This window comes from Leptopilina boulardi, unplaced genomic scaffold (assembly GCF_019393585.1).
Source record: "Leptopilina boulardi isolate dan_hultmark-lab unplaced genomic scaffold, ZJU_Lbou_2.1 LbouV2_302, whole genome shotgun sequence".
Taxonomy (NCBI): domain Eukaryota; kingdom Metazoa; phylum Arthropoda; class Insecta; order Hymenoptera; family Figitidae; genus Leptopilina; species Leptopilina boulardi.
Genome location: NW_026137866.1, coordinates 287155 through 299378, shown reverse-complemented (window position 1 = coordinate 299378; position 12224 = coordinate 287155). Strand labels below are relative to the sequence as shown.

Sequence of the window (12224 nt, the reverse complement as noted above, 5' to 3'; positions counted from 1 at the left end):
ATTGAAAATTGGGCCAAGGACTTCTTTATAAATAAATGTAACTCTTAAAAAAAAACAACATATTTCTTTGTAAAAATAAATTCAATTTTTTAAAAATATCAATCCAAAGTTAATTTTTTTTTTAACTTTCTTAATTTTAAAATTTGCAATTTATGACTAGATATAAAAAAAGGGAAAAAAGTCAGAAAATGAAATGCAAACATAGGAAATCTTAGTTTCTCAGCTCTGTTTAGCTCATTAAAAATTATGAGTAATTAACGGGACGATGAAATATGAGGCTATCAATTTCAAGGACTGGCAGAAGGCGACAGAAATTTAAAAGTCCAGGAAACGAAAAATAGCATATGCATAACAAACAGAACCATGAGGTTTTTTAAAAAAAAATGCGTTAAAAATTCATATTAACTTTTGCAAAATGCAAAATTATGCAAAATAAGTAGATTATATAATATCTCCTCGAGTAAAGTCAATGATCTCAGGAAGTGAGAACTGACACATAATGTTAAGAACTTTTTATAAATTTTCGAAATATAATTATTAATTTCGATTTTAGTTTGAATTTTTTTTTAAGTGAAGATAAATTGGATCAGAAAAATTGTTTTGGATGTAAAGGATTGCCACTTGATATTACTAATGTTTGAGACACGTTTCAATAATATCTAATATTGGATCGACGCCAATTTCACCGGGAAAAATCAATATTGATTCATTCGATTCTCGAGATACGTGAGAAAGCATTACCAGTAAATATATCTGCCTTTAAAAAAAAAATCGAATCTCAGGTAAATTTTAAGAAACTTATCACTATAAATATATATACTGATAACTCATTCATGTGAATTTTATATAAAAATAGAATAAAATTGGAAAAATATGCTTTTTGCTTAATGTTGTCTAAAAATTATTAATCAAAAATTTCAATAATTCATTAATTTATATTTTATTATAAAATTAGGTTAAGATCAATTAATTAATGAATTAAAATAAATTCTGAGTATAATTTTTTTCTTTTTATAACGTATGTTTTTTTATACGTACAAAATGTTAAAAAAAAAATGTTCCAAAATTACGACTTTGACATAAAAAAAATTTTATGCTTCGCTGCTGGAAAAAAAGCGCGAATTATGTGTTTTATCGTTTGCAATTTGTTTACTGTAGAAAAATGTTTGTACACGATTTTCGTAGGGAATACAAGTGAAAATTTATATACATTTTCAGGACATAACTTTTCGGCGCTATATAAACTTTTGATGTAATGTCTCGTCAACCGAAAAGATTAACTCGATTAATGGATCTAATTGAATTCCACTTTGAAATTTGATTTGGAAATTCATTCAAATAGAGCATGTGAACTTTCTCTAATCCCTAAAAGGACAGTGGTCCAGAATGTTCAAAGTGAAATTCCGTTAACGAACTTGAGCCAACTGTATAATATTTAATTTGTTTGTTTCAACTACAATTTTATTATTTGCTACCCCCCACTTTTCTCTCTTTCTCTCTCTTTTCCTCTCTTTGAGGAATATCAGCAGGATAAAATGATTAAAAATATTTAAATAATTTTAATTCAAACATAAAAAAATATAGAAAATATTGAATTCACATTTTAGAAAGATTAGTAGACAATAGAATTTTTGGAAAATGTGCAAGAAATTCATTTTTAGTGAGGGAAAATATCCAAGCAAAAGGTAACATTGTAAGCAGTTTTTGAAATCCAACTGTGATTAATTTTTAATTATTTAACTTTTAAATAAAGCTTTCGTAAATTATAATTTTTAATTTTTTTTTTTTTTTTAATTTCACTATTTCATTTACTTTTACTATTACATTTTTACATTTTACTTTACTAATTTTCTACACATTCTTTTAGATCAAATTAATGAAAATAAAATTTATCTAATTCAATTATTAAAATTAAATTTAAATCAAAGGAAACTTATTTTTTCATTTCATAGTTAAATTAATTAATTAAATTTAATAACAAAAAAATTAAGTAAAATTTCCTCTCGTTTTGTTATATATTGTGCAAAAAGAAATCAATCACTGATGAATTTTTTATGACGATACAATCACACAAATTAGTAACGATGTAACGCATAAAACACGGATTACGTAATTAGACGACTTACCTGTATTGATCGGTAAATATCCTGAAAACAAGAATTCATTTTTATTCTAAAGACTTTCGTATAATATTTTGCATGCATTTTAAAAATTATTCGCGTCTCTCATTTTTTAATATTATTTTCTAAAGCTATTATCAATCTCTAGATTAGCAAATTATTTAAGCGTATACTTGTCAAGCAAATTTTCGTGTCATTGAAAAAATTATTTATTAATAAGTTTTTTTTTTGTAACAAATGAAAAAAAAACTATATGTAAGCAAAATTTCTCAATTTTTTATTATTTTTTGATTTTAACTTTTGTAAATTATTTCAAAAAATTTGGGTATGGGGAAAAGTACTTTAATTTGAATTTTAATTAAGGGTCATGCAGTCCTTACAAACTATTTTATGTTCAATAAATTGTTATTTACCAAAAAAGGACTTTTATGAAAATTGGAATATTTGAAGAGTTTAATAATCTAAATATTTTTAAAAAAATGGATTACTATATTAATTTATAATTATAAAAATCATTGACATTATTTTTAGCTGGAAAGCCGCTTACCGCATTGCCTTCATATTAAAACATTATATTAATATAGCTTAAATATTATTTTAGGATAAGTGCAAATGGTGCAAAGGGTCAACTATTCTGCAAAGATGTATCTGAGTCAGTGATGGATTGGTTTATATCGTTTGTGTTGAAATAAATATAAGCATATAAGAAATTAATGTGTCATACACTGAGAAGAAAATTTTTTTGATTCAAATAATCCTTCACTTAATTATTATCAAATAAATATTTATTTGTATCAAATAATTATTTATTTGTATTAAATAAATATTTATTTGACAATAGTCAAGTACAAGATTATTTAAATCAAATAAATTTTTTCCCAGTGCATTTATTTGAGGATAGTGCCAGCAGGCAAAAGTGCAATCAAAGATCTCCCGTTCAATTTCCATTAAAAATAATTTTATTCTAATTTTATTCTATTCTACTCTATACAATACAAGGCAAAATTCTTTTCAAACTTGTGAGAAAACGGGGAAAACTAACTTTTCTTTAAAATTTTCTAACTTCCCGATCAATTTAAAAATAGAAACAAAATACTATTAATAAAAATAAAAATTAAATAAACAAATAAATAATAGTAAGAAACATTAATAATTATAATAAATAAATTTACATTCTTTTATAATTTTTTAGTTCAAAAGAGCATTTTTCTACTTATAAATAAATAACGATTTTTTTTAATCCACGAAAAATAAGAATTGAGTTTAACAAGGTTTAATTTTACCAGAAAAGAAAAAAAAATGTTTCGTGAACGTGAGAAGAAAGGAAAAAAACGCAAACTTAGCACGAGAGAACTTTGTATGGCGAATGTTTTACACACAAAAGAAGTTCATGCATATATTGAGTTAAAAAAAAAAATGAGAAAAAGGGCAAGAGCTCGTGTCAATAAGATATATTTTGGTAAAGAATTTTTCAAAAAAAAATTTCAAAACGGTTTTTTTGTTATAATTTTTTTTTTTTAGTGTTTGTGAGTATTTTTTTGCGAAACTAGTAGTAGTAGTAGCATATATGAGAACTAAGATATATAATAGGATCGAGTACATACGCTCGCTCGACAGGCGGCTCTGTCTCTTTGAACCTGCAACCGAAGGACAATAAACGTGATATAATGCCACCCCGCATCCACTACCAGTTTAATGAAAGAAAATCTACTAAATGGATCTGTAAAGTCAGTGGGAATATATATCACACTTTCTTTTCTCATTACAAAATAAATAAATAAATAAAAAAAAAGAAACACAAAAAACTTTCTCAATTACTTGACAACAATTGATATCGTTTAACGGTAATTGTTGTTTTTCACTTTATTCTTAAAACAAGAACAATTGAAATAGAAATAACTAGAAATAAAATAAATATTTGAAATTTGATTCAAATAAATATTTATTTGATCTAAATAAACTTTTTATTGATTCAACCTTATAAGGTTGGTTGTTTTAGTCAAATCTTTTTCTGAGTGAATTTAAATAAATTAAAGAACAAAAGTTGCCACTTTTACTATTTTTCTAAACTTTTTCTTTCTCTACGCTATATAGATTTTTAAGAAAATAATTCCCACAAAACTTTACTGTCCAGAATGACGAATCAGAAATATTAAAAAGTTGGAAAAAAAATTGCTAAACAATTAACTATTAAAACACCATAAAATATATATGTACAAAAATAAGAGCCTATTATTCATAAAAGCAAAAATATTTTTTATATCATATTTATATAGATTATTACAGAAATCTGAAATTAATTAAATATGTACAAAAATATCGAGGATAATCACAGGGGGAGACATTTAAAAGAAATATATATATATATATAATATATAAAAAACATTATTTAACATTGAAGATTACTTTTTATATAAATATTCAGGATTTTAAATAAGTTACAAATTAATGTGCAACAAAGGGGAAGGAAAAAATTCGATAAAAATATTTATTATTCACCTGCGACAGAACTTTCTATTAAATGATGTAATTTTTTTTAATTCAGTAAAAATATTAACGATTTAATAAAAATACAATTATTTAGAATTTATTTATTTATTATTTATTTAATTTTTTTATTATTTATTTCTTATTTATTTGTTCTAATTTGTTATAATCTATATTATAATAATTGCTTTGTTTTCGTTGCATAAAAAGGAACGATTTGATAAAAATTTTATTTTAATCAGATATTTTTTAATTTTATTCAGAAAAAATGGATAACTTGATAAGAATATAAATAAACGATTATTTATTGTTTAATTATACAAATTACTAATTGGCAACAAAAAAAAAAAAATATCGAGAACAGCCTTGAAGTTCCCGCGCGCTCAAAGCTTTCAATATCCTATAATGATTTTTAAAGCATGATTTAAGTAGTAAAGACCTGAATGGTCAGCCCTAACGCAATTGAATTGGGGTACAAGGCCGACTCAGATTCACTGCGTGATGTACGTCAGTCATAGTAATGACGTCACTGAACCAAATTGTATAACTATACAGTGACTTTCTTAATTTCACTTTTCCACATGATTTCTATTTTATTTTTTATTTTAATAATTTAATATTTAATTTTACAATTTTTAAAAATCTACAATATTTTACATATAGAAAAATTGAAATGTTCAATTTAATTAAATATCCGTTAGTAAATAATTTAATTTTTTTAAGTAACTTTATTTAACTTAATGCAACTTGTAAATTTTTTATTGCACTTTAAAAAAAATTTATTTATTCCAAAGAGAAGTTTACTTATTTATAATTTATTGAATAAATTTTTTTATTACCAGCAAATGAATAAAGGGTTTATCAACAAATTACAAAAATATACTTAACCGACTCTTGTTTCATGAGAAATTTGTTAAATATCAACCGAGGGAGCCACCGACAAGAAAGTAAAAGATTTCTGTTTTATCCACGACGGTAAAAAGGATTTTTACTTCAATAAAAATTCTCTACTTTATCAAAATTTTGTTGTCACAGCAAATTCTTTATAAAAAAAATAATTGTTTTATTTTTTAAATTTTTATTAAAAAAATTAACTATTATTTATATTACTAATTTTTATTTAACAATAAACTATTATTAAAATGATAAAGTTATTGACAAATTGAAGCAATTAGCTTATATAATTTTTTAATTTATATTCTTTTTTATATTAAAGATAATTTATATCAGTAATTAGTTATTTTAGTAAAGATTTTTAATTTCGACAAAAAAGGTACATTTTACTTATTATTTAATTAAAATTATTTTTTTTTAATCTAAAAATATTCAAATTATACAAAATTAATAATAAATGGTTTTTATAAATTATAGAAATTAAATTGAATTTTATCGCACTTTCATTTTTCTTATTTAACAAAGATTGTGGATTTTAGTTTGTTAAGAGTTCAAAAAAAAGAATTTTCCACGCTCAAGAGACACGGAAGAATATTTACATACTAAACTAATCAAGATTGAGAAAAACGAATTCTCAAGCTTCAATGTTTAAATTTCCATAACTATATTTTAACTTGAATTATAAAAATTCCGAATACAGAAAAATAATAATATTTCACTGAATTCTCTCAATATTTCATATTTTTTTTATAATTTATTTATTTTATTATATTTTTTTAATTTATTATATTAAAAAATAATTATTATTTAATCATTAATTTTTTTTAATGATGAAAAAAATATGTGATTATTTTTTGCATTTTTGTGAAAAAAATTTCAATGCAAATCTTGTTTGATGAAAGAAATTGACGGTGAGAGAGACGATTGAAAAAAAAAAATTGAAGAGAAGTAAATGAAAAGTTTATAAACTCACCTCTCACTGGCAATAGAACTGTTCCGTGACATTGATTTTGGCGACATTTCGAAATCGCTATCACTCCTGTACAGGAAACTTTCTCTCCTTTGTGGCAGGTTCTGTAAAACCAGACCTGCACTCGGGGATGCTCCTCCACATCCCCCTGCGCCTCCGTCCAGCGTTGACGCGCCATTTTCCACATCGAAACTGAAAAAGTAAATAATATTTTAATACATAAATACCAATTTAATTTGCTAATTTTCAAATTTTGTTTTTTTTTTTATAAAGTTAAAATAAATTATTCTTAAAATAAGAATAATATTCTTAATTCTCAAATTAAAAATATATACAGTAATACCGTTAATGATGAAATAAAATAAAAAATATACAACATGTCGAATTTAAAGAAGAATGATAGAATTGACGTGAATCAATTGTAACTGACGTAATTTCCTTGAAAACTTCAATAGCTTAGACAAATATTACACACTCACAATCAGATCATTTGTCACTGGTTGAGTAAATAATTGTCAATAACGAGATATTATAATATTGACCAGAGATAAAAAAAAATATATATATTAAAAACTTTGCTTAGCATTTAAATATTTTACTATTTTATTTTGTAATAACAGATATATTGATAAATATTTATGTTTTATACATGCGAAAAAAAAATTATATACTCTCGAAATTTCCGATTTCCAATAGGCAAAAATAAAATGCCTTATGTAAGATACTATAACCTTGCCATTCAACATTTAATCGTTCGCTGGTGGGCACTGCACGCAATCAATTGCTAAATGCATCCAGGAAGAAGAGATGTATAGAAAATAGAGCTGATAAAAATCATCATTTTTTTTCCAATTTTATTTAATGAATTAAAAAAAAATTTTCTTTATTTTAAAAAAAATACGAAAAAAAATTAAATTACACCAAAAATTTACTCTAAATCTGAAAATGCTACTAATTTTAGTACTACTACTACTACTGATACTAATATTAGTAAGAATTTTCACTAAAAAAAACTTTTTATTTTACTTTTTACTTTAGTATAAAAATTTTTTTAATTACTAGTAACATTTTACTATTTTACTTTTTAGTAAAAATTCTTACTGATGTGAATTTGCGGCTCATTTTTACTAATTCAAATTTACTCTCTAAATTTGAATTAGTGAAAAGTGAGCTACTAATTCACATTAGTAAGAATTTTTTACTTTAGTAAAATATTAATATTTGATTTAGTAATTTAAAATTTTGTTTACTAAATTTTTAGTGAAAAGTAACTAAAAATTAGTAAAAATTCTTACTAATTTAAATTAGTAGCTCACTTTTCACTAATTCAGATTTAGAGAGTAGAGTATAATAAAAAATTATTAAAATATTATTTAGGTGGTAATAATTATATTAATAATAAAAATGTTTGTATGCCTACAAAAAAATTGTATTATTAACAAAACATTATTATGTAATAATTTATTTATTATATATTATTTAATATTAATGATTTATATTATTATATAATAGTTTTTTATTACAAATTTTTGTAACTCAAACACTTTTATTCTAATATTAATTTTTATCTTAGTGACGATTATTATTATTATTATTATTGGTGCAAAGAATATGAGCTTTCGATATATCTCAGACACGACACTTCGCAGGTGCCAAAGTTGATTGATTTATGACTGTTTGCGTTAAATCTCAAACAATCTCATGAAATTCATTCATCGGGAAAATAGGATTGAAAGGTTCATTTGATGAAATGATTCTATATCTTTATGCAATTGACACGAGCAAATGAGCATGAGCAATGCGAATGGACAATATATCGAACAATAGTTTTCTTCAAGTTTTGCTTACGTCAAATCTCATCAAAACTTTATGTAACTACACCCTCAATTGATCGTCATTTTATATAGATGATGTCACCATTCACACTTTCTGATAAAAAGGAATAATTTATTTATTCACAACTATTTCTTTTCATTCCTTTGTGAATCGTAGCGTTATATATATATATATTATATTTTCATTATTCGTCACTTTTCTTGCTATTCATTTTTTTTTAGTTTCAAAATTTTTTAAATAATAAAAATTATACAATCAGTTAAAACCACTATTAACAAAAATTGTCTTAGAAAAAGTTTTTTTTTTATATTATTATATCTAATGACATTTCTGCAATCGTTTTAATAGTTTATAAAAGAAAAGTCGAGTCAAGTTTTCAAGATAAAGTAAATCTCGTAAAAAATTTGTCTGGATTTATTAAACTTTTAGAGAAAACTTAGTTTTTTTTTTATCCCAAGAGGATTTATGAATTTCATATAAGGGAAAGTTATTTCATTCTTTTGTGGAAAAAAAAACTTAAAAAAGCAAAAAATTTTCTTTATTCAATTTTGAAAGATAAATATAATTCTTTGCTACGTACAGTAATTTTGGATGAGGTTTTGTGCGCGAAAGTGTCGACACACAGCCACTGTGCCTTCTCAGTGATGTTATCGGCAGTGTCACTCTCATCGTACCTGAATCTCTGCGAGAGAATTTTGATGAAATTTCATGAGGCATCAAAATTGAATACTCGTTCATTATGACGTTGTATGATAAATTATCTTCAACTTGCACAAAATTTCGTTTCGCATTCCCTTCTTCCTTGCGTTATTATTAATTTACTATTTTAATTTACTAATTCTACAACTTTTAACATTTGAATATTTTTATCCATTTATTGTTCAGAATTAGAAAATCACAAATATTTTTGTTTATTTTAGCGAATAAGAAAGTTTATAAATTTTATTTACACGAGAATTTGATTTTTTGTATTGGAAAATTTTCAGTCATTTTTCACTAAAACATTAGTAAATAATTACTAAATCAAATAGTAATATTTTACGAATTGAACGAATTCTAATTCAAAAAAAAATTTTCATTTATCAGTCTGTGAAATTACCTTTTTCTATCCTATATATGATTTCAAATTTTAGTTCGACATTTACGACAAACAAAATTTAATTATTTCTGTAAATAAATAGCTATTTTTCTAAACCAACGAAACTTATAGCCATATTGCGAATAATTTTACCTAAAATCTTTTGTACACGCAGAAAACAATATTCACTTTTTTTTACGTATAAACAAAATGCATTTTTCTCTCCGAATTAAATTTTTTTTCCTTAGAACAAAACAAAAAAAAAATCATTTTCAACTCTTATAAAAATATGGAATCTTTCTTTAAAATAACTGAATTTTTTCCTACTTTTTCTTCTCAAGGAAAATTAAAAACTTTTTCTCGTCTTATTTTTAGATTTTTAAATTCTTACATGAAAGAAAATAGTAATGAAAAACTTATTGTCATATGAGTTGTAAAAATTTATTAATTAATAATTAATGAATAATTAGTGCAAGTTTTATTTTATTCATCACATACTGAATAATTAGATAATTATACGTTGTGGTAATTTTACAGACAATTGACTATTTCAAAGTGTGCGATAAAGTAAAAATTAATGTTGTAATTAAGAGGAAGTTTATAGCACCAGTTTAATGTAGGGTAACATTTTTAATGAGAGATTTTAACATTTATCGTAAGTGTTATAGTTTTATTTATAAATAGTCTAAAAACTATGTGTAAAATTTTATTGAGCGTTGAGAAATCAAATTTTGTTGATATTAAATATTTAGTAAAGAAGGCAAACTCACATGTTTATGTGATTCATAAAGTTTTCTACACTTTGCTATAATAAAATAGTTTTTTTTTATTTATTTAAATTTTTTTTTATTTATAAAAAAAGAAAGATTTTTGTTATGTGTATTTTACTTTTTTTTATGTAAAGCGTATTTAAAGTTTTTTTTTTTTAAATTACATTAAAGACAAAGAAAAAAATTCAAATTTTCAGCCCACGTGACGAATAATCTTGATAAATGTAGATTATGTAATATTTAACGATTTAATGGCCAACACTTCTTTGTTTATATTTTTAACCGCATCTTTGCAGTAAATTAATCAGGCTTTGTGAACCAAGGCTTAATAGCAGTTATTATGTATGCATTGTAATGTTAAAATTCATCTACAAGAGAACAACGATAATTTTCAGTTTAAAATTGACCTTTTATTATGGACAAAAATTAATTTATTATTATTGGTATAAATTGAGAAAAAAAAGTTGTATAATTTAAAAAATAAAAAAATATTCCCGTTGTTTTTGGCGAAAATTTGAATTTTTAATTCTATTATTTATTATTATTATTATTTTTGCATTATTACAAATATATTTGTATGCAGAAATGATCAGTTCGAATACAATTTATTTGATAATAGTAAAATAAATAATTATTTAAACCAAATAAATTTTTTTTATCAGTGTATAATTTTTTTTTGACGTGAAATGTAATAAATTTCGCTATATCTAGGAAAAAAAATAGAGGAAAAAATGCATTTTCTTCACTTTTTTACAGAGATAATTATTGCGAACGAAACGTAACTATTTTCACTGGAGTATTGTTTTAACAAAGAAAAAAAGATAGGTCACTCGCCCACGAATGTTTTGAATACTTTGATTCATTTCAACAATTAATTACAAGATATTATAGATATTTTTTTTTTTTTATAAAAACAAATTAACGTCAAAATTTACTTATTTGAAAATTAATAAAAGAAATAAGGAATAAAAGCTTAACAAATAATATATTATTGAAAATATATGAAAATAGACATAAATAAATAAGAAATAAATATAAAGATAAAAGTATAAACATTTAGTTAAAAATAATTGGAAAATAAATAAAATAGATTAGAACAACTAAATAAACAAATAAATATACAGATAAGGACATATATAAAGAATATAAAGAAAACTAAAAATAAAACATTAATAAATTATGCAAATTATTTGCATAACTTTTTGAAAAAATAAATATCCTTGGAAAAACTAATTTTAATTGACTAGCGAAACATTAAGAAATTTTCCACTAAAACATTTTTTTTTCAAAACTGTGCGTCGTTAACGAACATGGAACATTTTGGAAAAAGGTATTTCCGTTGCATATTTTTTTACGGAAGTAAGCTAAAATTAACTGATTAAATCGATCGAGGATGAGCCTGCATAAGATTAAATAAACTGACAAAAAAAGGTAATCTCACTATCATAAAATAACTTTTCATTGCACGTATTAATTTTTTTTTTTTTTGCAATTGATATACCGTCCACCATCGGTTTCATTCTATTTTTTAAAAATCAATTTTCGAATATGAGAACTAGAACACTTTGGTTGTAAAAGCATTTTTTTTTCTCTTGTGTCGTTTCGAAATATGAACAAAAATGAAAAAAAAAAGCTTTGACATAATAAACTCTCGACGACGTTTTGATGTTCATCACTTGCATGCCGGTTTAGCACTGGCACCCACCATGCGGTCGACCAGACTGTTGCTTTCACGTTAACCACATAACCCTAATGCTGCGACGTCGCAACCCATCAAAAACAAAATAGAAATAGCTTCAAAAATTCCTTCAACAATATATGTGAGTTTTTCAATTTTTATTCGCGAATAATTGGGTCAAAATTAATTTTTCTCTTCAAGGAGGAAAAAAAAAGAAAATATTTTATATTGTGGTACCCACGAGTTTAGTGAAATTATCCTTTATTGGAACTGTTGTTAGCTCAAAGTGCTGTTAGTTAAGACTGACATTATTTAGAACTACTGTCGCTCGAAGTTGTAATTAAGGATAAATTATATTAGGTCATTAGAAACAACCATTGGAGTTACCATA

At 23.5% G+C, this 12224-nt stretch overlaps 1 protein-coding gene across 16 annotated transcripts in view; it reads right to left on the bottom strand.

The window, feature by feature from the left end:
* Window positions 1–12224, bottom strand: part of LOC127282734 (cAMP-specific 3',5'-cyclic phosphodiesterase) — a 262846-nt gene that overhangs the window by 46232 nt on the left and 204390 nt on the right. For 12 of the 16 annotated variants that reach the window (XM_051307188.1, XM_051307190.1, XM_051307198.1 and 9 more), the window contains 3 exons: window positions 6475–6663; window positions 3725–3757; window positions 2127–2147 (listed from right to left, as the gene is read on the bottom strand). In XM_051307188.1, the coding sequence (XP_051163145.1) occupies window positions 2127–2147; window positions 3725–3757; window positions 6475–6663 (243 nt within the window). Of the gene's footprint in view, window positions 1–2126; window positions 2148–3724; window positions 3758–6474; window positions 6664–8887; window positions 8999–12224 lie in introns of those variants that run through there. The other 4 variants (XM_051307195.1, XM_051307184.1, XM_051307185.1 and 1 more) reach the window with 4 other exon arrangements.